Below are 26,196 nucleotides of genomic sequence, written 5' to 3' on the forward strand. Positions count from 1 at the left end.
TAAACCAGAGCAAAGAAAGTGTATTTATTCCTGGCCTTTGAAAAATAAAATTTGCTGTTTAGGCACAGCCTATCCAGCCCTCCAGATCCCCACTGTCTTTCATATTTCTTCAAGCACACGCTCTCTTCCAGGTATTGGGACCCTCTTGCAGGTCAAGAGACCCCCCGGCAGACGTGCCTACCTGTCCCGGATGGTCCCCGACAGTGTAGGGTCCTTAGGGAAATGTTCCTGAAGGAAATGTTCCAGACCGAGGGCTAGAACTGTGTGGTTAAAACATAGTGAGTGATGAGCTGGAGACCGGGCAGAAACCAAGTCGTGAAGAGCTTTATCAGCCATATTAAAAGAGTTTGGGCAAACCCAAGAATATTGGATTTTGATGGCAGTGAAGCAGTTGACGGGCTTTAAGCAAGAAAGTGGAATGAAGTGGTGGTGATGTATCTATGGCATGTTAGAAAGACACTTTGGCTGCAGTGTTGTAGGGTGGATTGGAAAATGAAAAGACTAGAAGTATGACATTCACGTAGTCACATCTATTAGCCAGGCAAGGTGGCTTATGCCTGTAGTTGTAGTTACTTAGGAGGCTGAGACAGGAGAATTGTTTGAGCCCAGGAGGCGGAGGTTGCAGTGAGCCAAGATCGCGCAATTGCACTCCAGCCTGGGCAACAGAGAGAGATCTTTTCTCAAAAAAAAAAAAAAAAGAAAAAGAAAAGAAAAGAAAAGAAAAAAATAATTAGCCAGGCATTGTGGCATGTGCCTGTAGTCCCAGCTACTCAGGAGGCTGAGGTGGGAGGATTGCTTTAAGCCCAGGAGTTCAAAGTTGCAGTGAGCTATGATTCTACCACTGCACTCCAGCCTGGGTAACAGAGCATGACCCTGTCTCTTAAAAAAGAAAGAAAGAAAGAAAGTAATCTATGACAGTGGTAATCCAAGAAAATGGTGATGTGTACTTAGGTAGTGGCAATGGAGATAGAAAAGTGGATGGATTTGAGATGGAATCCTATAATTTAAGGGGTGGGTAAAGGAGACTCAGATGTGGCCAGAGATCCTGGAGAAAACCATGAGTATGGTATCATGGAAGCCAAAATAAGAGTATTCCATGAAAAGAGTGACTAATAGTGTTAACTACTGCTTCCAGGTCAAGGAAGATCAAGACTGAAAATGTTTACCAGATTTATAACTGAGGAGGTCCTGAGTGACCTTGGCAAAAGCAACCCCAATGGCATGGGAATGAATGGTAGGGCGGAAGTACTGGGATGCAAGTAGACAAAAATGGTTCTGGAAGTACAGAGGCAAGTTATCTAACCTAGTCTTAGAGAAAAGGGAAGGCTTCCTGGAGGAGGCATTACCTAAGTGGAGTACTCAAGGACAAACAGGAGCTAGTCACCTAGAGGCAGAGTGGGAAAATTTAGGCAGAGAATGCTACATGTACAATTGTCCTTTGGGGGCACTAAAAATAACCTGTGACTTTGGGCAGTTACTTCACCCATTTTCTCATCTATAAAATGGGAGTGGATAATATTGATAGTATTTGTCTCATTGAATTATTGACAAAGATTGAGATTATGTAGAATACTGGTGTACGTTAGGGACTCAATGATAGTTCACTTCCCCCTCATTAAAGTATCACAATGAAACAATACTTAAAGGTTTTTTAAAAATGAATTTAATCTCTCTCTAGAAACAGTGCACTGATTTTACAAATGTCCACATTTGGTTTTCAGTTTACCAAGATGATGTCAGTACAGCTAGTAAGATGCAGCACGCCATCTTCAGCCCCCTTGCCTTTGGAAGAGACACCAGACGGCAAAGGGCACACCGCGTACAGAAGCTAACCGAACTTGAATGACAAGACAAAAAGAGCAGAACCAGTTAGTGCGACGCAACATTCCAACATGCCTGATTGTTACATCAAATATGGGAACTTAGGGGCTGGTGGGGGAAGACAAACAAGGAAAATCCATTTAGAAACAATCTGATGAAGTTTGCAAACCAGCACTTTACCCCTAAATTAACAACAGCTTGTATGGGGGGGAAAAATTGCTATTTTAAAAGTATATGGTTTGGACAGGTATTTGTTTTCTCTTGTAGTTTTTGTAAAAAAGTATCAAAACCTTGGCTTTAAATATATATATGTATATATATACAAGTGGCTTTTTAAAAATTACTTTTTATAGCACAAAGTGTTTGTAAATGCAGAGGGTTTCTGCTGATTCTTGACTGTGCACATGGTGCATAGCCCGAATAAACAGAGCTTCCTGATTTTTTTAATAACTGAACATTTGAAACAGTAATTCTTTAACCTTCTATACCCTAAAAATACAGTGTGAGAAGACTGTTACTCTACCTTCATGCATTTCGGGAAAAGGAATTATTTACTCTGAAACTTTTAATGCTAACTCATTTATGTTCTGTGACACGATGAGTGTGTGGCTGGAGTTCGGGGGGTGGGGTAGAGAGGCTTGCCTTCCTGTGCCATTTCCCCATTCCCATCAGTGTCTGACTGGACAGTGATTGGTAGCCCCTCTCCAGACTTGATGTCTTCAAAATTTTCAGGTTTCTTTCTCACAGTTGAGAAAATCTAAGAGGCTCTCGACAACATGGCATGCTTCTGTGAAAATCCCACTGCCCTTATATTAGTTTTCATTGACCATATAAAAAAATCTTTGACTCAAATATATGAAAAGCAGTCAGCATTTCCCTTTGGCCACCGTAAAGCTTGAGGCTGAATAACGTCAGGTCTGCAAAGTGCTGGCAATGCATCCGAATGAATTTTCCTTGATGCATTTTGTGCCTTGTAAACAATGACCAAGAAATGCTTAATTCAATCAGAAATTAATATAACTATAAAGTGCTTACATTGAACCTCTTTCCATCTAGCCTCATTTCTTGCTAAGTCTCTCTTGAGCCTTTTGTTCCTGTTATAATGAACTACGTGCAGTTCCTTAACATCCCCATGCTGATTCATACCTCTGTGTTTCGGCTCAGTGTGTCTCTGCCTGAAGCAGCATGGAATCCCCTTCTTAATTTTTAAGACTTAGATCACTTCTATGATGACCCTATTCCTCATCTTCCCAGGTAGAAAGACCTGTCTCTCCTTTGTGCCCTAACAGTGCTCTGAATAGAATCTATTCCTTTTGTGTTTCCACATGTATCTTCCTCCACTGCTACTGTGACCTCTGTAAAGTCAGAACATGTTTGACTGACCTTTACATCTGCAGTGTCAGGTGTGTAGTTGGTACCTAGTGAGTGATTTTAGTGAGTGAATATACTGGAGGGGTCAGTAGGACTTACTGCCATACACTTAAATCTGATCTCATTCTCTTTTTGCCAGTTAACACGTTGCTTCTATCTGTTTTATAAATAATTGTGCTATGAAGAGTAAATTACAATTTTCATTTTCTCCATTTCTGGAAAGCATCTCAGCCAGTGCCTTTGTAATTCCACTGGAAAGGTAGACCATAGTATAGGCAGCAGGTTTGATACAATGTTCAGGCAGCTGAAAAAGTCTTCCTGCAGAAGAAAATGGGGGAAAAGCACTGGCACTGGCTTCTGATAAATTTTCTGCCCTCTTGGCATTATCTCTGAGCTTCCTTCCAGCTCTATAGTCCAGTGACTCTGTGATCTGTGATTGGCTGTAGATACCTATGCATGGGTGCAAAAGGCAAAATATATGTAACTTACACCTCAAAATGAGGCTGAAAGGCCTCTATGAATGGGGGAAGGTGGATCTGACTTCTCAGGTTTCATCTTATTTACTGCCATCCAACACATCAGTATTTTACAATTTGTTTCTCGTAAAGGATTGCTCCCATAGCTGCCTCTTTCAAACTGCAGCTGTAGCACATGCTGGAAACATGGGTGTCTCTGAGAAAGTTGTGAATTTCATCATCGTTTTGAGATCTCAGGCTGTACGTCCAGACCCCATTCATTATTTTTTTTCTGTGAATGCCAGGATCTGACTGAAAGTTTAGAAACTATGCCTTAGCCACTGTTATCATTTAATTCCTTAGAAAATGCAGTTTCTTTGGAATAAGGTTACAGAAAAAGTTACTTGTTTTGAGTAAATTTCCATGTTTTTCACTGTCATTTTTCTTCAGTCAAAAATAATGTTACTTTCTGTTCTTAAAAGAATAGTAATATGTGATTAAGCCCCATAGGAGTTGGCCACCTGTTCTTAAAATTCTGTTTGGTATTGGTCATTCTAGGTCGACCGCATTTACCCTCTCAGTGAATGTTTCAGGACTATCCACACATGCATGTCATGAGGAGATTGCTGGCTTATGCAAAACACAGTGCCCAAGCTCCAGAATGTAGTTGTTTTCTTAGAGTTTAGGAGACCAAGAGGGACGCAGAGGAAGGCCCTAGGAACAGGATGCTAGAACTCTAGAATGTCTGACTAGAAATTCAAAGGCTATCAAGCTGGTGAGACATCCAACCTTCACTGAGCTGGGGGCATCTGGTGGATGGGGATAGGAAGGCATTTGCTTAAGTGTGTCAAGTTTCAGGTATGATAAGGTTAGATACATGTCCTTTGCTTCTACTTAAGTCAGACACTTCCATGTTGCACCTTTTCCCTGGTTGTCTAGTGGGAGTAAGTGGTAGAAGAGCAGAGTTAAGAAACTCAAACTCTTTCTCTTTGGATGGGAAAGCCAGTGGGGACTGAATCCTTCTAGGACTACAGGATTATGTTTCCAATGGCAGACCCCACACAAATAGAAAAGAGCACTTCTCCCTTCCTCCCCCAAGGCCAGGAAAAGCAAAGAAGGTATCTATAACGAAGAACATTTATACATATACCCAGAGTTTTTCCTTTTATTTACAAAGCAGTAAACCAAATTCTTGTGTGAACATAAATATCCAATATACTATAATATTGCATATGCCATTCCCCCCTCAAATAGGACTTCAGGTTTGGCCAATTGTTCTGACTTAAGCCAAAAATTAGTTTAATCTATATGAACATATGATGGTAAGTAACCTATTTATTACTTTAAAATGTTTCCCCACCTAAAGGAAATGATGGTAGAGGGTAAGGGGAAAAGAGAAATAAGAGATGTAATAAAACCTATTCCACCATCTTTACCCTCATTCACAGCATGTCCCAGACGTTCAGTGCCTGGGCCAGTCTCTATGGTAAACTTATACTGTTCTGGAAATGTCTCCACTTAGCTCTGTAAGGATGGCACCCTGCAGGGTGCTTCAGAGGAAACTTACTGAATTCAACCCAAGTGTGCTGAAAGAAATTGAAGAAGTTACTCAAAGAGCTGAACTTTAAAACAAGGAGTGGCTGAGGGTGAGGCATATTCTGTCTTGAGTTTCTGAGTGCTCTGGTACCATGCAGTGTCTGTAGGCTGACCTTTGCCAAAGACAAGAAAGCCCAGGTAAGAGTCAGGGCAGCCATGGGTGAGCTGAAAGCCTGTTCCTGACTTACTAGGGTCTCGGGAATAGCCAGAGGTGAAAAGATCTGCCTTATTCACTACCTATTTGCACAAACCATGGTATCTATTTTCTGAGCCAGATTTCCAAAGGCTTTTCTGAAAACTACAAGATATACCCCTTGTGGACTGTGTTAAAGTAAATTTATCTTTATGTATTTGAACAGTGGCCATAGGTGTGCCTCTTCTCTACAGATTTTTCTCTGTCTCACACATACACATATAAACACACACATATACACACACAGAGTCTGTGTGGTGGACCAGTCATACCAAAAATAAATACTCTCACTTCTCTAAATTATAGAACTCATCTGATTTTTGAAATATGTTAATAAATAATCTAAATGGGGGAGGGAGTTGAAGTTTTTTTTTTTTTTTTTTTTTTTTTACTTATGTTGATGGATAGCCACAAAGCATAATCATCTTATTTACAAAAAACAAATCCCCCCAAACCTAACCCCCCCCAACTAAACATCTTCTGTAAAGATAGTTTTTAAATGATGAGTAAGGTACTGTGCCATTGGCCCCATTTGGTTATGTGCATCATGTTAGTCACTCAGCAGTAGCCATTCCACGAATTCCTCATGGGTAGTGCAACCAGTTAAAAAGTGTATAAAACATTATACATAGAAAAACTCTCACATCCTTTGGATGTTTGCAGTTCATCATAACTTTGTGGTTACCTTTCCGCAACATAAATTTAAAAAAAAATCACACACACACAGACACACACACTCACACAGACCCATATACAGAAACCCACTCATCCAGTCATACACCATTCAGAGTGTAGTGCGTGGGACTGAATTCCATGAGGCACGAAGGGGGCGATCCCATCCTCAGGGTAGTCCATCATCTTCAAGGCTTAATGCCACTCGCTGGGGAGACAAACCAAAGAATTCATCATCAGATGCATAAGAGTTACTATTTATTGAGTATTGACAAAGTACAGACTTAACGTTACTTTAACAGGTATTAGCTCACATAATCTTCAAACTATCCCAAGAGACAAGATTTATCCCATTTATTTTACAGATGAGAAAACAAACTCAATGAGCTTAAGTACGGTTTGTTCTGGATCACATAGCAAGTGGCTGAACTAAAATTTGACCCCCGGTCTGTATGAATCCAAAGCTGTAGATTTTTTTCATCATTTTGTTTTGTATCTTTATAAAGAAGAGTCGCATGGATCTAAATTTTCTCAATCCTCCCTTATAGGATTTTAGGTTTGGTCAATTTCAGTGGGTTAGCTTTGGCAAATGTTAAATTTCAGGCTATGAGTTACTTGTCTCTAGCATGCTAATCACATTTAGGAAGGTAATATACTTCGCCTTCCCAACAGATTAAACAGGATTGGAAGGCAATGCAGGTTAATTAAATTCCACCCCTCTCTCCCTCATCCCTACTTTCCAGTCATTGGGTAGATGCTAGACTCCTGTCTGCCAAAAATGGCTGACTGTGAGATGGTGAGCCCACTAACCCCCGAGCCAATCTATTCCATTCCTATGCTAATGTGAAATTTGTTTGTTTATATCTTCTGACATTCCCTGATTCCATCTCTCAGACTCAGAGACAGTTCTACATAGGACAACCCTTGACATTTACAGATGGTGTTTGAATTCCCTTCCCTTCATTCTGAATGTTTTCTTTTCCATGATACACATCTAACTGGTCCTGATGCAATCTTGTTTGCCTCTTTTACATTTCCTGGATACCCTCCTTTGGAAAGACTTTCCCCAGCTTCAATATTTTTCTCATAGTTATGTGAATTTGGGCCAGGCACTTTACTTCTCTGAGACTTGGTTTTATTATCTATCAAATGGGAATAATAATAGGATCTACCTCATAGGGTTGTTGAGGAATCAAATGAGATAATGCACAGAGAGTGTTTAATATAGTACCTAACAACACATAGAGCCTAGAGTATCCCAGGTCACCGTAACCAGCATAAAATAGAATCAGACTAGTGTCTCCCGTCTCTGGACGTTCTACATATGATAAAAAGTAACTCTACTGCCTTTCAAGTAATCTTTGGGTTATCTGTAGTTTTTTAAGAATACAATGACCATCCTCCACCACTGTAGCTATTTGAGACTATCTTATTCTAGTCCAGCCACCCTCCCACTCTCTCCAAGACAGATCTCTAGGCCAAAGATAGGCCCCAGTAGTAATGGTACAGTTACCCAAGAAATGGACAGAGGAGAGAACAGGTTGTTGAGAATACTGATTTCCAGAACTTCAAGGCTATTTACCTCATGATATAAAGGAAAGAGCATGGGCTTTTGTGTATATACAGACTGGAGTTTGAATTCTAGTTCTGCCACTTCCTGGCTATGACCTTAGGCAGTTATTCAATTTCTATGAGTCTCAGTTTCCTCATCTGCAAAATTGGGCTATTAATATCAGCTTGATAAGGCTATTATGAAGATTAAATGAGATAATGTATGTAAAACACTGAGAACAGTGTCTCACACACAGTAGGTGCTCACTAAATATTGATTTCTCTGCAACTGGCAGGAGCTTATTACTCAGTCCTCAGACTCATCAGGAATCACTCCCCCCGAGTCATTTCTTTCTCTGGAAATAATGTCACTTTACATGTGCAGGGTGCTTTGTAAGTCACAAAGTACTCTCACATGTGCTGTCTCACTTGCACTTTATAAACTCAGGAGGCAGGTAGAATGGGGGTTGTTACTCTCATTTTACAAAGAAGCGTGAGCAGAGAGAAGTGACTGAGATCACAGGGCTGTGGAATGATGGAACTGGGAGTTCTCTTATTCCAAGTTCAGTGCTTCTTCCACTGTGTCCCCTCTGACCTTCAAAACTTGGTCAAGCAACTATTTTTTTTTTGACTGGCCGAGGTTAAGGATCCTCAAGGCCATTTGCTAACCCTCCTCATTTGCTCCAGCTCATTTCCCATGTCTCCCCTTCATGACCAATTTGCCTCAGCGGCAATTCTGTCTGCCCTGCCCCAAACTTGATCACTTTCTTCCACATGCCATTTCATTGCTCTGTGACTAACCCATTTTTCCTCTTTGCCCCAATACCCAGCTTACATTTGCAGCCTTCCCAAACCAGAAAGCCTTCTAGGATTGGCTGCACCTGCCTTGGCTCATGCCCTCACTCACCAGCCCCTCACACTTAGAGTGGCACTGCCCTACCTTGCACTTGACGACAGGCAGCTCGGAAAGAGGGTTCTTCGGGAGTTGGTGCAGCTGTGACCTTGGTTCCCCCGGCAAGACAAAAAGCTCCTTGAGGGCAGGGGCTGGGTCTTCCAGTTCTCTGGTCTCCCCAAGACAGGGCTCTGCCCACAGTGGGCGATCAAAGCTGCTGATTGCCTGACAGGGGGATGGCACTGTGGATGACCTCTGAGGTCACACTCAGCCCCCTGACTCTGCTGTGTAACAGTGACACCCGCTGTGCCACTTCGTGGTCCTCATTCCCCCAAAAAGCCATGCTGTGTTGTGTCTTTACGTCTTTGCACATGCTTCTGTCTGGAATGCCATTTCCCCCCTTCTCTCCCTGCAAAACTGCTATTAATCTTTCAAGGACATAGTTCATCTGTCACCTTCTCTGTGAGGCATTCCTTGCCTGATTCCCCAGACAAAATTCATAGCTCCCTTGTTGATGTTTCCATAGCATCTGTTCAATAAATATTTGTTGGGCGTCAGCTGTGCTGTGCTAGGCATCAGGAAAACAGATTAATCTGACAGTTCTGCCCTCAAGGATCGTATGGTTTAGTGAGGAGACCACTGAGTAAAAGACAAGTGGACTACAGTGTGAGGTGGAGAGGCCCAGAGGACTGATGGGAGAGTAAAGCAAGCCCAGGAAAGCTTTCTAGAAGAGGGGACTCCTGAGCTCCCACCGCGGCACTCAGCACACAATCACACCACTGTATGGTAGTATCTCTAACTCCCTACCAGCTTCTTGGGAGCAAGGACATTCCTTATTGACTTTTGAACACTTGATATCTAATGTGGTGCTCGGCACATAACTGGCATACAGTATTGAAATGAACATTTGAATTAAACGTCCACAGTTACCCTTCCGGGCCAAAGGTTCTGAAAACTTACTGAGTAGAAAGAGAGACATTTGGCTTTTTTAACTGCCAGGAAGAGCCTCTAGGTACAAGGTAGTCCTGATACCTTTTTACCCTAATCACCTACCCCATCATTTCTATGTTCCCCCGGGCCTAGAACAGTGCCTGATAATGGTATATTCTTGATAAATATTGGCGGGAGGAAGGAAGGAGGAAGGGAAGGAGAGAAGAAAGGAAAGAAGAAAGGGAGGGAGGGAAGAAGAACAGAAGGGTGTAAGGAATAAGGGGAGAGAGGGAGGGAGGGAAGAGAGAAAGGATGGGAGGGAAGAAGGTCAGAAGGTAGGAATTCTCCCAGTGAGAAATACTTACTGCAGGATAGACGTGGCCAATCTGAGCAGTCCTCCCTATATGGAGCTCATCTTCATCTTCTTCTTCTGTTGTTTTCCTGTATACTGGGTTGTCAAAATTCATGCTTTTGGTGTTCTTCCGCTTCCAGTTTCTCCAGATCAGGTAGCCACTCATGCACAGCAGGGCTATCACCACTGGAGGAAAGTCACATTACACTGGACTTTCCAGCAGGCTCCTGCCCACCACCCAGACATCAGGGCAAGGCTTGCCACCACTCCACCTTCACTGCCCCTTGCTCCTCGGACTCGGTTTCTGCATGTTCGTTTTCTGCTGTTTGAAAGCCCATCTCCCATCCCTTCTTTCTTTTATTAACTATTAATCCTTCAAGATCCTGCTCAAATGTGAAGTCTTCCCCAACTGTGGGCAGAGTCAGTTGCTTTCTTATGCATGCTCCCAGACCACACACGGTATCTTACTTATGAAAAGATACTCGACCTCACAGGGAAATGCATCTGTACTCCCAGCTAGATAGTTTTTCGGGGCAGGGACTGTGTCTTTTTTTAAAAACTCTCTATGCCCAGTTCCTAGCACTGAATAGGTGCCTGGTAACATGTGCTGAATGAATGAGTGAATTTCTTTACCACACCTTTACCCTAATGCTGCTGCTTCCCTAGATTTCTCTAAGAAAACCATTCTCTCCCAAACTGTGGGGGTGGAGAGTGGGATGGAGCCAGATAGAGTGTTTATTTCCAGAGGTGGGGCTCCACCTGAAGAGGAACATCTCTAATAGGAGACACAGAGAGCAACACAAACTCTGATTTAGAATAAATGAATATGTTAATGATTAAAGGAAGAAGCTCTCTCCAACACAGCTGGGTAAAAATGGAGCAAGTAGCTTTGTAAGGTGGTTAGCAGTCACCCTGAGCATCCCAGTGGAGGCTGAATGATCACCTATTTAGGATGCTATAGAAGGGGTTTCTGTCTTAGTAAGATTACAGTAACCGATATGCATTAAAGACAGGAACATGGCAGTTATCACTGCTAATATTTATTGTCCTAGAGATCTAGCGATGCAGTAAGGCCAGAAAAAATTTAAGAGCATAAATATGGGAAAGGAGGCCAGGAGCAGTGGCTCACACCTATAATCCCAGCACTTTGGGAGGCCAAGGCAGGCAGATTACTTGAGGCCAGGAGTTTTAGACCAGCCTGGCCAACATGGCAAAACCCCATCTCTAAAAATAATACAAAAATGAGCTGGGCAGGTGAGCCCACCTATAGTCCCAGCTACTTAGGATGCTGAGGCAGGAGAATCCCTTCAGCCCAAGAGTCTGAGGATGCGGTGAACTGTGGTTGCACCACTATACTCCAGCCTGGGCAAGAGAGCAAGATCTTGTCTCTTAAAAAAAAAAGAGAAAGAAAATGTAGTGGAATAAAAATACATTCATAATAGCCCATCAAAAAAACTATCAAATAACTAGGAAAACCTACGAAGAAACATGCAAGTCCTATGTGATCTCTAAAATTCTACTGAAGGACATAAAAGAAGAATGAAATAAATAGATATGCCACATTTCTGGATGGGATGCTTTACTGTATCAAAAATGTATATTCTCCTCACAGAAACTTACTTATCTAAAGCAATCTTGATAAAAATTTTACCAAAATTTTTATAGAATTTATAAGATTATTCTGAAGTTCACCTAGAAGAGAAAATGAATAAAAATAGCTGAGAAGATGTTGTGAGTGTAACATATCATGAAGTTGTGCTAATAGTAAGTAAGGAGATGCAAATCAGTGAGGAAAACAAACTGCTCAGATGCAAATCAAGGTATGTCTGGGATGTAGTTTATAATAAAGATGACAGTGTAAGTCAGGAGAGAAGTATGGATTATTTAATAATGGTATTGGGGAAACTAGACAGGTATATAGAGAAAAGAAATCTTCTATCTCATACCATACTCTCAAATTTAAATTCAAAATAGATTAATATCTAAATACTAAAAAAAAATTTGAAGTACAAAAAGAAAATATCAAGAAATATTTTGATAATTTAGAGTGAGGCAGATCTTCTTAAGCAAGACACAAAACCCAGAAATCATAAAACAAAAGACTGACAGATCTGATACTTAAAAGTTTTATATCATGGATGGCAAAAGATGCCATAAACAAACTTGAAAACCAAATGTCAGACTGGAAGAAAATATTTGTGACATATATTTTAAAGGTTTCATATTCGTCATGTATAAATATTTCTATAAATAAGAAAAAGCCATAGAAAAATAAGAAAAGACTGTGAGTAGGAGATTCATCACAGATAAAATATAAGTCAAGTGGCTGATAAGCTTATGAAAAGATACTCTACTTCACAGGGAAATGTCAGGGAAACAATACTCATCTTTCACCCCTCAGATTAGCAGAAATTAAAAATATTATTTCAGAGTAAGCTATGTCAGCAAAACAGCATACATCTGCCTCTTTCTACAGGACACAGGATGGCAAGAAATGGGTAGATTTTTCTTTCTCCACTCAAAATAATCCTGAAATAATCATCTCACCATCATCTTTTCTGGTGAAGCCTTTCAAGGTCAATTCCAATGCCATCTTCTCCAGAAGCTCCACTTTTACTCCGGAATTACCTTTCCTTCTACTATCCCGTCACAGGAATATCACGCCACTATTACACTATTCCTCTGCCTCTATCTATATCCAACATGCCCCTATAATATATCATATAGTAGAGCTGGGACTTGAACCCAGAAGTCTGACACAGAAGCCTGTGCTCTTGATTCCTCTACACTATACTATGTCCCATTTTAATTACTTATGAAAAAGTAATAATAATAATGCAGATGGACAGACAGCTCACCAAAAATAATACTGACAAAGAAACAGATACTGATGGGAAAAGGCAAATGGCCTAGTCCATCAGCCTACACTGTTAATACATTATGATATGTATTAACATCTACATTAAATGACATTTTTTTTTGCTTAGTCTGATTAAAGACTGAAATCTCTTAAAGTCTTTATCTTTTTCTTCCCTGGATCCCTGGCACTTGGCACAGTGTCTCACACAGGGGAGAAGTTTTTAAAACATTTGCTGACTAACTTGCCATACTGAAGAGTCCCAGGATAAAAGGACAAAGTTCCTGTCCTTGAAGTACTCATAGGCAAATAAGGGAGATAAAGCTCTGAACGGACAATCACAATTCAAAGATACTGCTAAGAGATGAGACTGCTAAGAGAATGATATACATGATACTGTGTGACCATTGGAGTGGAAGAGAATGAATCAGACCCCATGGTTCTCTGTGAGGTCTTAACCAAGTGTTATACTGTAGCCATACTAATCTCCTTCTAGTTCTAAACCCACCCCATCCTGACCCTTCTAGGCCATTTCCTACTCCTGGCTTTGCTCATACTGTCTCCACTGCTTGGACCGCTCTTGATCCTCCGTCACTTGGCTGACCCAACTCAAATATCACTTCCCTTAGGAAACCTCCCCTACCCTCTTACCCTCTCCCTCAGCCCAAGTTAAGTATATCCTCAGCACTGTCTCTGAAGTCAGTGCATACAGCTTAACCTTAGGACCTACCAGCTCATAACAAACTTATCTGTGTTATGTGTGTCTTTCCAACAAGACTATACACTTTTGTAGGACAGAACCACATCTTATTTATCTTTAACTGCCTTTCCTCCCCTTATCACAGAGTTTGGTACATAGTAGCTGCTTAATAAATACTTGTTGAAAACCAAACAGAAAGAAAACAAGACAGTATGACCTATTAAAGGAATGGTAAGCAGCTCTATTCATTAATTCAACAAATCCTTGATTTCCTACCATGTGCCAGACATTGCTAGGAGCCGGGGAGAATAGGGAACATACGGTTGCCACTTCACGTTGCTGGAGTGTAGAGTATGAATCGAGGTGGGAGATAGGGGGTGTACTTGGAAGGTCACTTGGGGCCAGGTCCTAAAGAGCCTGATTTAATTTGAAAAAACAAATTAAATCAGGACTGGGAGGTGGGCAGGAAGGCTGCAAGGGCAGAACAAGTCAATAGGGCAGGGCAAGTTCTCTACCCTGCTAGTGCTTTGCCCTAGGCCTGAGCAGGGTCTCTCTTTTCTCCTCAGTGATTGGGGGCCACACTCACCTATAGGCACAATGATCCCGATAACAGTGGCAGTGACTGTTGAGCCCATCTTATTGTCTTCGTTTCCATCTGCAAAACACAAACATTTGCAGAATGATGCTCTGTCACTGTGTGTCCAAGTCCATACTGGCCTCAACTGGTGAGAACTACCTAACTGCATCTCATCTTCATTCTGAAATGATGATCCTGGCTAACACCTAATAATTCAGTCTCTCCAGATCCTATCACAATTCCTGTGAGGCAAGCAGGACAGAAGTTATTTCCATTTTGCAGGCGAGGAAACTGAGTCTTAACTGAGGGGTGTGGGGACTCACAGAAAAGTGGCAGAGCTGGGACCTGAACCCAGGACTCATGCCCCAAGTTCCATACCCTTTCCACAGCACCATGGTGGTCGGAAGCTGGGGCTAGGCATGGCAAGGTGAGTACCTAGGTCTTTGTGTTGCTGATGGACTAGGCCATTTGCCTTTTCCCATCAGTATCTGTTTCTTTGCCAGTATTGTTTTTGGTGAGCTGTCTGTCCATCTGCATTATTATTATTACTTTTTCATAAGTGATTAAAATGGGACATAGTATAGTGTAGAGGAATCCAGAGCACAGGCTTCTCTGTCAGACTTCTGGGTTCAAGTCTCAGCTCTACTATTCACTACCCATGTGACCTTGGGCAAATTTTTATATATCATAAATACATCACATGATATTATACTTTTATATCTTTAAAATGGTGATATTACCTACATCCTAGGGATACGGTAAGGATTAAATGAAATAAGTCATTTAAAATGAATATAAAATGCTTGGCACAACTTTGCCTGGTTCAAAGAGGGTAGAGAGTGGGATAGGGGTTGTTGTAAGGTCTAAATTTTAAAAATACATGTAAAAGCACATTTTAAACTGAAAAGTGAAATATACTGTCTTTTTGAAAAACTATGCTGTGCCATCTTCTCACTCTTTTTTTTTTTTTTGAGACGGAGTTCCGCTCTTGTTACCCAGGCTGGAGTGCAATGGCGCGATCTCGGCTCACCGCAACCTCCGCCTCCTGGGTTCAGGCAATTCTCCTGCCTCAGCCTCCTGAAGCTGGGATTACAGGCACGCGCCACCATGCCCAGCTAATTTTTTGTATTTTTAGTAGAGACGGGGTTTCACCATGTTGACCAGGATGGTCTCGATCTCTCGACCTCGTGATCCACCCGCCTCGGCCTCCCAAAGTGCTGGGATTACAGGCTTGAGCCACCGCGCCCGGCCCGTCTTCTCACTCTTACAATCATCTTCACTGTAACATTTATGAAGCACTTTGTAGTTCAAAAAGTGTTTTTCCCTTAGGTCCTCCTGACAGCTCCCTGCAGTGTGAAAAGGAGCCATCATCTACACTCGCTGCAGATGAGGAGATGACTTCCCCCTGCAACGGCCCAAGGCCCATCCTCTCGCAATGTGACTGGATCCACGTTACTCCAAGACAGTCTAACAATTAAGGAGAGAAAAGAGCTGCACTGCTTGCTGCCAGAGCTAACTGTGGAAATGCTGCTGTCCTCCCGCTCTGGGCCACAATGAACACTGGACAGTGACATTAAAGCCTAGAGCAGGAGGAAGCCAGTGAGAAGAAGCTGGTGAGGGCTCTGCGCTCAGATGAGAGGAAGTGGAATTCACACATGTTCTGCCTGCCTCTGCAAACTCTGGAGTAAGTGCTTTACTCCAAAAACCCAGCTTCTGCTGGCAAAATGGGACCAATGAGAAAGGTGCTGCCAAGCAGCTCGGTTTCTGGGCCATCCATGTAGGGGAAACAATTAAAAAGATAGTTTATCTTTTAAATGAACTCCCCCTGGCAGGTAACTCAATTAAAAAGGTATTTGCTGATTAATGAGATAGAACATTTCTAGCAGTGACAATTATTGCTCCCAATGATTTAATAAGTGATGAACTTAATTATTTTCATCTCAGGGTTGGAAAAAGATACAAGGAGACCATGGTTGTGGATATTACTCTCTGGGGACCTGCTGGGAACTGAGATCAGAGCTTTCCAAACACAAGGGACCCCTCCTCATATACACATCAAAACTCTGTGAAACATAGACACACACCCACCCACAGAGTCAGCAAGGGCTGTGTGCGTGAGTACCTCCAGTTACACTGGTTACACCTTTGTCTCTCATGGCAATTTTGTGAAGCAGGTTGTGGAAGTGTGGTTATTTCTACTTTGCAAGAGAAGCAACTGAGGCTCAGAGTGTCTCAGCTTCCTGCCAGACCTTCCGTAAGGTAGGGGCACCTAGGAGTCCTAAATCACAAGCTAGCACTCTACCTGTCTCTCAGATATGCAGTAACCTCCTCAAAGATATGCAGTATTCAGCTCTGGTAGGTTCCTCATATCACACACCCCTCATCCTGGCTTCCCTAGGAGCCCTCCCATGTCATGAAAGAATGCAGAACTCATTTCCTTACAGTGCTGGGAGTGGTTGCTGGTTGCAGGGCTTAGTGTAGACGGGCTGATGCTGGGAGCCCTGGGGACACTAACTGAGCTTGGGACTGCAGCTGCCAGGCTTGGTGTCTCTGTGCTGTGGTTCTGGTAGGTGGGGCTGTGAACGGTGGTCCCAGGGGCTCTTGCGGTGGCAGGTACTGTCCTCGTCGTGGTAGAGGCTAACGTCGTAGTTGAGGTAGATTGAGGTGCTGGAGGAGAAATACCATGGAGGTCACTTGGACAGATAATTTTGTTGCCTAAGTTATTGCCTCTGAGTTATACTTAGGAACTTATCATCATGGCGTAGCTCCCATGCCGCTTCTGTGAAGCCTTTCCTGATCTCCCTGGTGGGCTACGATCTTTTATTTAGCTGAATGCTAAGCACTTCACTTTCAGGCCATAAAGATGAGTCATTAAAACATTGCTGTAGAATTAGTTGTGAGTAAAACCACCAATAAAAAGACCGCAGGAAGGGGAATTCAGATAAATCTAGAAGAATTTTATACTCATATTGTCATACCAATAGATTTAAATTCTTATTCCACTTTAAACAATTAAACCTGTAAATTATTAATAATGCAGTAGACTTAGGCTCAAATAAAAGACCTTGGCTATACATCAAGATTGGGACATGAATATATGTATGCAGTTGAAGTATAAACTTACTATTAGTCCCAAGCATATTGCAGAAGGGCTCCTGTGTAGTGTTTGCTAAGTTCTAGGTGAGAAACAGGCAAACATAGTTATCTGCATGTATCTGAAGCCATGGAGATTAAGGGTTCTTTTTTTTTTTTTTTTTGAGACGGAGTTTCGCTCTTGTTACCCAGGCTGGAGTGCAATGGCGCGATCTCGGCTCACCGCAACCTCCGCCTCCTGGGTTCAAGCAATTCTCCTGCTTCAGCCTCCTGAGTAGCTGGGATTACAGGCACACGCCACCATGCCCAGCTAATTTTTTGTATTTTTAGTAGAGACGGGGTTTCACCATGTTGACCAGGATGGTCTCGATCTCTCGACCTCGTGATCCACCCGCCTCGGCCTCCCAAAGTGCTGGGATTACAGGCTTGAGCCACCGCGCCCGGCCAGGGGTTCTTACTATGAGGTTTTTAAAGGGTTCCAGAAGCCCCCTGAAACTGAATTTAAAATATTTTTTGTATACGTGCATTTTTTCCTTGGCAGTGAGAAAAAGCTATGGAAGGATCCTGGGAGGATGAACATTCGAGGAAGGTAAAGAGAAACCCTGAAAAGGCACCAAGTAGCCATGGAAGATGGAAGAAAACCAGCAGCATACTACGTGCCAGAGCCAAAGGAAGATTTCAGCAGGGTGGGGTTCTGACGCTGCAAGGGGCCAGCCCTCCTGGAAGGTCTACTTACCTCGGTAGCACCTCTTCATGTCTGGACCTAGCCACATTGTGTCAGGACAGGCACACGTGTACTTGGGAGAGTGGCTGGAGATCTGAGGAGCAGGAAGGCACAGGTACTCACAGCCTCCATTAGGCTGGGCACTCAGCTCACAGGCATCTGCAGCTAATGGCAGAGAGGGAGACAGCTGGGGCACAGACAGGACATGCCAAGTCTTCCTGCCTCCTGAGGATGAGGCCTTTCCCACCTGGCTTGCTCAAAAAGCTTGCCCTACTACCTTTTCAATGTATTTTTTTTTTTTCTTTTTCTTTCTTTTTTCCCCCCAAAGCTGTTGGAGTACAAGTGCTGGAACTGCAGGCGTAAGCCACTGTGCCCAGCCCCCCTGCTACTTTTACTGGGTACTTTCCAGCACTGTACCTGGTGTTTTAGCCCCATATTCTCATTTAATCCTTGTAACAATTCTGAGAGGTGGGGGTATTACACCCCAGACCGACAGATAAAGACACCTAGACTCAAAGAGAACAAACTCGTCAAAGCTATACTCTACAAATTTTTTTTTTTTTTTTTAAGAGAAGGTGTCTTGCTGTGTCGCCCAGGCCAGAGTACAGTAATGCAATCATAGCCCACTGCTGCCCTGAGCTCCTGGGCTCAAGGGATCCTCCTGCCTCAGCCTCTCAGTGTTGGGATTATGGGCATGAGCCACCATGTCTAGACTGGAGATAGAACTTAAATTGAGGTCTGCTGGGCCCCAAAGCCCATAAGCTCGTGGTTTTTGTTTTTTGCCTATGCCACACACTACGTTTCTCATTTGAATTTCTAGGTCAGGAATCAGGCACCAATCCTATCTTCTTACACTCCCTTGCTTTCCCAGCTTCACCCTGGCAGCCAACACTTCGGTTACAGTTAGAATTAGTATATCCTAGCGTTAGAGGAGGGGACAACCTAGTAGCAGGACTCCTAGATTCTATTCCCAGCCAATAAGCTGACTTAGTATATGGCCCTCAGATCCATTAGCTCAGGCGTCCCCAAACTACGGCCCGCGGGCCGCATGCGGCCCCCTGAGGCCATTTATCCGGCCCCCCGCCGCACTTCAGGAAGGGGCACCTCTTTCATTGGTGGTCAGTGAGAGGAGCACAGTATGTGGCGGCCCTCCAACGGTCTGAGGGACAGTGAACTGGCCCCCTGTGTAAAAAGTTTGGGGACGCCTCCATTAGCTTATACCACTGCAAAATGGCTACAAATAGCAAGTCAGAAGCAATGTATCATGGCGGAAGCAGCTTTGGAATCAGATAGGCCTGGGTTCAGGTTTTAGTTCTGCCACCTGCGAACATTATTTTACCTCTCTGAGCTTCCGTTTCCTCTACTGTGAAAAGAGAAGAGTAGTAATACCCACACTTTGTAGGATTGGCAAAAACAGGACATGATGTATTCATTTATACTCAGCCTTATTTCACAAAGAACTTGAGGTAAAATGAGATAAAACATGATGACAAAGTACTCTACCAACAGGAGGGATTGTTGTGATTCCTGGGGTTGCTGAGTTGTGACCTGAATGTGAACACAGCCTGCCTGGTGGAAGGAGAGGACACAGGGAGGGGACCCGGGACCTAGGACCAGAGACAGCTCACCTCTTGGCTGCTTCAGCTCATGGAAGACAACGATGTCATGTGGGTTATTGAGGTTCTCAGCCAGGGTGGAGATTTCCAGGCCATTGAGCCGATTTGCGCTGAAAATGGCCTCGTTCTCCAGGTCTGTCCAGAACACCTTGTCCTGTGGGGTATAGATGCAGAGGATGGAAAGTCTGGATTCTAAATCCATGACCTCAGTCTGAGGGCTTGGACCCAAACCATAGTCATGAGAGCTGCCCTAAAATCTCCCCTGAGCGGTTTGGTCCACGGATTCACAGTGGGATCCCAGCCTCTGACCTGTGATGTGCCTCTCTTGGTTCCCCTCTATCTTAGAGGATCATTCAGTGATTCTGTGCTTTGGACTGACAGCCACAACATGACTCATTCATGCTGAACTAAGTAAGCCTGCTTGCTAGAGCCCAGCAGAAACCCAAGATTAATCTCTATAGCTATTCTCATTACTGGGGCCTGGGACCAAGACTGGAAGGAATGTGTGAGCTATGACGGTTACGCCCTGCTGGGCTTCCTATAGCCTCTGGGTGTGCACGCGAGTCCACACGGTTAGTCCATATAAGCCTAGATGTGCATCTGTCAGCAAATCCACACATACAGGTACAACTGTGCATCCTTATACACAGATCTAAACACATATTCAAATGTTCATCCACATACGGAAAGCTACATTTGCCCCTAAATATGCAGCCTAAATACATCTTGGTATGTGTATGTACATGCATAAGCACCAGCACACAGAGAAATGTACACCTTTATTCTGATGCATTTGTATATACTCATGCATATACACATACTTTACGTGTACATGCTATGCATATGAACAAGCACACACACTTGTGTCCCAACACACCTGTCTTTTAAAGCAGGGGCTGGACTGAGAGGCAGAGCTTTGCCCACAATTTCAGAGCAGTGCTGAGTAACATTGCTGCAAGCAAATCCTGCCCATGACTACCACAGACCATCATCCCCTGGCTTTCCCTCCCCTTGGTGGCAGATTTAATTTTGGGGAAGAGGTGAAAGTGTGAGACCTTGGTTGGTTCTGGCCTCCTCATTCGCGGAGAAGAAAGGTCATCAGGGTCAGGGTACCAGAGGGTCTTGGCTCCTCACCTTTTTGGGAGCTTCTTGAGACTAGGATAGTGTCTGATTCGCTTCTGTGACCCCAGGTCTGGCCGGGGTCAACAAAAGCGTGCAGAATTGAATAGCGTCTCTCAGGCAGGAAATGATTCTAAGGATACGTACGTTCCTTCTTCCTTTCCTCCCTTTACTGGGTACCTTTTGTGTATGGGGTACAGTGCTAGATGCCGAGGGCACAGAGAAGAAACATACATGCCTAGCAACTCACCTGTGAGAAGTGCTCTGAGAGAGAGGTCTTGGGAAGAGTGCGTGGGAAAGGCTGCCAGGGGGAGAGTGGGCTGCAGAGCCTTTGTGTGCGGGCAGCTAGCAGATTGTATACAAACAAATCAGTTGGTTTCCCTGTTCCTGTTTTCATCTGAAGAAGTCTCAGGGAGTCATCCTGTTTGAACAAGCATTTTCTAGGCTTCAGCTTCCTAGTGGGCCAATGCCTCCCCCGAGACTCACCTCAAACACAGCTATCCCAAAAGGGTGGCTCAGGAAGTCAGTGGAGGAAATCAGCCTCTTTCTGTTGCCTCCACTGAAGTCAACGCTGGACAGCTGGTGCAGCTTGGAGTCTACCCAGTACAAGCGCTGGCTCAGCAGATCTTGGGAAGGAAGCAGGATCAGGTCATGAACCTGGGACCCCAATCTGGAGCTCTGCTCTTTTGTACCCCTCCCTGCCCACATTTCTAGGCCACATACTGAGGCCAGCCTAGGGCAAACATCAGGAAACAAAGGCACTGGCACCATGAGAGAGGATCCAGAAAGAAGACCCATGGTGTTCCAGACAGTGATCAGGATAAGGCACTAGAATAGGCCCCCAACCCAGGAAAGGCAGGGCTCACCCAGGGTGATTCCGTTGGGCCATTCAATGTTGTCTGACACCAGTGTTTGCCGGTCCACACCGTTGAGCCCAGCTTTCTCAATCTTGGCCTGGTACCCCCAGTCAGACCAATACATGAACCTAAAAGACAAAATAACCCAATTTGGTTCCTTTGGGGACAGGTAGTCTAAGTCACAAGAGCTCAATAACCCATTGACTAGTTGAGGGTTATGTTTAGTAGGGACTGAGAAGATCTCTAAAGTCCTTTTGAGCCATCAGATCTTAGTATTAGCAGGCACTTTAGCCTTCGCCTCATTTCAGAACTGGATTTGAGGAAAGCTGGATTCTCCAAGATTGCACCCAGCCTCAGCTGAATAGCCTGTGAGCCCATCTCTCCCATTTCTGGCAGTGCTAACTAGAGCCTCAGGGTGTCACTGTGGGGAAGGCCCCTAGGAAGCCCTCTCTATTCTGGTTGTACAGCAGAAAGTGGGTAACCTTCTTAACTCAGGTAACCCGCCCCTCCACCCCCCCAACGCCCTGGCTCCTGTCTCCTCAGGCCTACTAGGGCTGGGAGTAGCCCACTGTTACTAATCCAAGAGAGTAAACTAGACCATACCCACTCCTTTGTAAATAGTCCCTTTATTAAACCCTCCTTCAGTTATCTTGAGTATGCAGTGGGTTTCCTGCTGGGACCCTGAAAGATCGGCAATGGATCGGGGTTGGGCTGGGTGTCACTCTATGATGTGAGGGATAGGATGTGGCAGGCGCAACACAAAGTCTGCATGAGAATGGACAGGGAGCAGGGACGAAGTAAGGGTGAAATGGGAGGCTCGGTATCCGTCAGAGGGCCTAGTACTGTCCTGGGAGCACCTGACATTCACCTCCGTGAATGGCAGCTGTCAGTCACTTCCCAAGGCCTCATATAACCTCCCAAATGGCAGTCCCCTCACCAGCTGCCCTTGTCTGAAGAAGAGGGTTTTCTTTTCCCTGTTTAGCAAGGAAACAGCAGCTGTTGATTCTGGTAAACTTAACACGAAACAACGCTATAAAAAACATCTCAAGATATCCCCACTGAGGAAGAGGGAGTCCTGTTCTGTTCAGAATCCCAAACTCCCAAAATTCAGGGGTGCCCACAGCAGGGCAGCCTGGGTGGCGAGGGCCCAGAGACCATAGGCAACAGATGTGGGGATGGAGGTGGGCAGTCAAGAACAGACCAGTGATCTTGGATTTGAGATTTGAGGAAATCTTGCTGGCTCTCCCACAATGCAGGGAACAGACATATTTTATGTAACTCCAGAGGCCAATGGAGGAAGTTAGAGAGAGACAGATTTGGGATTATGAGGGAAAAACCTCACTTTCTAATGGGCAAAGCTGCCCCACAATGAAACAGGCCCTGTGGAAGGTAATGAGCTACCTGTCTTTGGAGGTATGTGAGCAGCTGCCAGATGCCTACCTACAGTAGCCTGAGGAAAGCCTTCCTTCCCCAGGAGCTTCTATCAGGCCATCTCTAGAGCCCGATTCTGCTCTGAGATGCTCCAATTCTATGGGTATAACGAGTGGGTGGGAGAGTCCAGGGAGAACGTTGGTGACCAATGTCCAGAGAACCTCGGTTGGGGGTTAGCAGGAGTTTCTTCCCCATGGCCTGTGTCTGAGCGGCCCAGAGCTTCCAGGGATCTCAAGACAGCTCTTGTGACAGACACGAGAGGACTGAACACCTATAGTGGGAGAACGGAAAGTTCAGTGGGGACACTCACCCTCGCAGGGGGTCAACAGCGATGGCTCGGGGTTCACTGAGGTTATGGCTGAAGAGAGTGCATCGGCGGCCACCATCGACTGTGGCCACTGAGATGGTCTTATTGCCCGAGTCGGTCCAGTAGATGTGCCTGTGGACCCAGTCCACTGCCAGGCCCTCTGGAGAGTGTAGCTGCTCGTCAATGAGGACCTCCTGCTCTTTCGGGTCACTGGCCTTGTCCATGTAGGCGCTTAAGAGAAACCAGAGATGGCCATGGCACAGATGTTCCACCCATGGGTCCATCTGGAGCTACCTGTGCACCCTTGCCCTGTCTCTCTTCCATCTGGGCCATGGCAGTAGATTTTTAGAGGAACTTGGATAATTTCCACTCTACACATTCCCTGGGCACAAGGGTAGGGATACGGGCTTACATGGGCCATGGTCTGTGGCTTTCTAAGGTGGGGCTGCCTACAGCTCTGCCCATTAGAGAGAGCCAGATAGAACACAATGTGATTATGGAAAGCGTTAGAGGTTGCGGCAGCAGAGGCATGGAGACTACATCATTCCAGAGGGCGGGAGAAGGCTTTATCGTTGAGTCCTGAAGGATGAGTACGCCAGGAGCCGAGTTCACCAAGACAGAAAGCTATAAGGGAACAAGAACGGCATGTGCAAATGCCCAGAGGCAAGTCTGCTCTGGAATAGTGAGCTACTTGGGGAGCTGGTTATGTGGTGTCAGGGGCAGGCAGGAACCACATCCTGATGGGCTTTGAGTACCATGCCAAGTAATTAGGATTTATCCCCAGTGGTAACTGGACAGGCCAGAGGACATAATCCAATAAGCCTGTTAGTTCACTGTGGCATCTGTGGAGCGGATGGGTTGGAAGGGGAGGGAACGAAGCAGGGGAAACTGGTTAGGAGGATGTTACAGCGTCTGGGGGGAAGATTAAGAGGGTCTGAAGAATGACCATGCCAGTGAGAATGGAGAGAAGGGCTAAGAATACAGTAGACACCCAGGAGGCAACGTTAGCAGGACTTGCTTTCCCAAATGCTGTTTCCCAGAGGTTTTCTTCTTCTTGCCCTCTCTCTGGATGATTAGTTCGTTAGTGTCCACTGCCATCCATAACTAACTCTCCAATCCCAACAACTCTCTTAAGATCCAGACTGCAAAGCCAACTAGCTCCCTTTGGATGTCCCACGGACACCTTGAACTCAGTACGTACAAAACTGTTCATCCCCATTCCCCTCCGCTCGGCCAACCAGGCGGCCCAACCCCGACCCCAGATCCTCATCCACTGCTTCCCACATCAGAGAACAGCACCACCATCCATGAAACCTCCCAAGCCAAAACCCTGAAACTCCCCAGATTCACTCCCTGGGAGTAAATGTCCTCCTTCAGCCCTCATCTACTCTGTCACCAAATCCTGCCTCTTTCAGTTACAACTCTTGGACAGGCATTGCTCTAGTTATGTTTTTGGGCGTGTGTGAACTGAGTGTGTCTGTGTGTTGTGGGGAGGCAGGAATCCAGTTGTCAGTGAGTGGCACTTGCTACGTTTGCTTCCATCCACTCGTCCACCCATCCATCCCATCATTCTTTCATCAGTGATTCAGTGTCTACCCAGTGCCTGGTCATTGGCACTCCTGCCAAGTGGATCTCAGGGCAAAAAAAGGACATGACTCTCTAAAGGGGGCCCAGACACAGGGAGGCAGGCTGCTGGCATCTGAGAAAGTCCTAGGAGAGAGCTTCCTCCAGCGTGTGGAGAGCTTCCCAAGCCCCCAGGTCACTGACTGTGGCGTCAAAGACACAGTGAAAAGCTGGCCTGGGGGTGATGCCATCCAGGAAGGCATGTCAGATCAGAGGCCCAGGTGGGGTCTGAGGCCTCCTCTATACTTTCTCCTCCTCATCATCACAAATGGATGCCACTGTGTTGTGAGTGGGATCCTCTGGGCAGGGACCAGATCTAAGTCATCTGGAGTCCCCAAGGGTCCCACACACAGGGATATGAGCTGCTTGGAAAGTCCTCCCTAAAGCCAGAATTTCTTCTTTTCTGCCCTGGCTGAACATTTCCTGTGTCTTTTGCTTCCACATTAGGCCTCCAGAGGTCAGACAGAGCCCAGGTGTTTGGGGCTCAAAGCTGCTCACCCAAGGGAGCCCACCCTCAGCCTACTCTAGCCCCAGTACAATCCCGGAGGTTTCATATCCACTGTGATCCTGCATCTCTTCACAAGCCCCAATCTGTCCTGAGGAACTCTAGAGGCAGAGGCCACTCTCCCCTCCTCATCTGTCACCACCCCTCACCCCAATTCTTCAGGCCTTGCTGCAGAGGATGTGGCTGCTCACCTATAGATCTTACGGTAGGAGAGGTCACACCAATAGATGCGATTGGTGGCAACTTCCACATCTAGTGCCACGACGTTCTTGAGCATGGGGATGAGGCGTGAGTAGTTCCGCTTCACCAGGTCGATCCTCCGCACCTCGTGCCGATTGGTGAAGATTAGGGATGGGCTCTTGCCAGCTGCCAGCCAGGGAGGTTGAAAGAGAAAGAGTCAGTGCAAGAGGCAGGGAGCCTGGAGACCAAGACTGCCACTCACTTGCTGGGTGACATACCCATTTTCCTTAAAATAGTAGTGACAATTCCTACTTTACAGGTTGCAGGAGCAGATGAAATAATGAGTACAGAAAGCAGAAGACGCAGAGCACCATGCATAGCAGGAGGATTTTTATTCTTTTTGCTACATATAAACTTCTCCAAAATCTTTGCTGGCTCCCCAGTGCCTCCTTAGGCCTGTGCCGAAAGCCTTCTACAGTGTGACTCCGAGCTCCCTGTCCAGCCTCATTCCTTGCCCCTCCAGCACAGCCTGATTCCAGCTACCAGACGCCATTCCCTAGCCATGGACAGGCTTCCTGCCTCAGGGCCTTTGCTCAGGTTGCTCCTTCCACCTACCATGCATTTCTTTCCGGCAGCTACCACCTTCTCTGCTTGGGCCCTAATGGTGTGGTTCAGGAATGAACTACCCGAGCAAGCAAATTTCTTAGAAAGATTACTCGCGGCTGGGCACGGTGGCTCACAACGGTAATCCCAACACTTTGGGAGGCTGAGGCT

At 45.1% G+C, this 26,196-nt stretch overlaps 1 protein-coding gene across 13 annotated transcripts in view; it reads right to left on the reverse strand.

Moving 5' to 3' along the window:
* Positions 1 to 1,640: 1,640 nt before the first annotated feature.
* LRP8 (LDL receptor related protein 8) overlaps positions 1,641 to 26,196 on the reverse strand; it is a 78,288-nt gene continuing 53,732 nt past the window's right edge. For 9 of the 13 annotated variants that reach the window (XM_074380846.1, XM_039473526.2, XM_074380847.1 and 6 more), the window contains 11 exons: positions 25,434 to 25,608; positions 23,118 to 23,345; positions 21,386 to 21,504; positions 21,006 to 21,145; positions 19,413 to 19,554; positions 17,797 to 17,949; positions 16,410 to 16,634; positions 13,977 to 14,045; positions 9,847 to 10,019; positions 8,600 to 8,776; positions 4,799 to 6,316 (listed from right to left, as the gene is read on the reverse strand). In XM_074380846.1, coding sequence (XP_074236947.1) covers positions 6,278 to 6,316; positions 8,600 to 8,776; positions 9,847 to 10,019; positions 13,977 to 14,045; positions 16,410 to 16,634; positions 17,797 to 17,949; positions 19,413 to 19,554; positions 21,006 to 21,145; positions 21,386 to 21,504; positions 23,118 to 23,345; positions 25,434 to 25,608 — 1,640 coding nt within the window. In that variant the 3' untranslated portion in view covers positions 4,799 to 6,277. Of the gene's footprint in view, positions 6,317 to 8,599; positions 8,777 to 9,846; positions 10,020 to 13,976; positions 14,046 to 16,409; positions 16,635 to 17,796; positions 17,950 to 19,412; positions 19,555 to 21,005; positions 21,146 to 21,385; positions 21,505 to 23,117; positions 23,346 to 25,433; positions 25,609 to 26,196 lie in introns of all 13 variants that reach the window. The other 4 variants (XM_039473524.2, XM_074380852.1, XM_039473522.2 and 1 more) reach the window with 3 other exon arrangements.

The sequence above is a fragment of the Saimiri boliviensis genome, chromosome 11 (assembly GCF_048565385.1).
Source record: "Saimiri boliviensis isolate mSaiBol1 chromosome 11, mSaiBol1.pri, whole genome shotgun sequence".
Classification (NCBI taxonomy): domain Eukaryota; kingdom Metazoa; phylum Chordata; class Mammalia; order Primates; family Cebidae; genus Saimiri; species Saimiri boliviensis.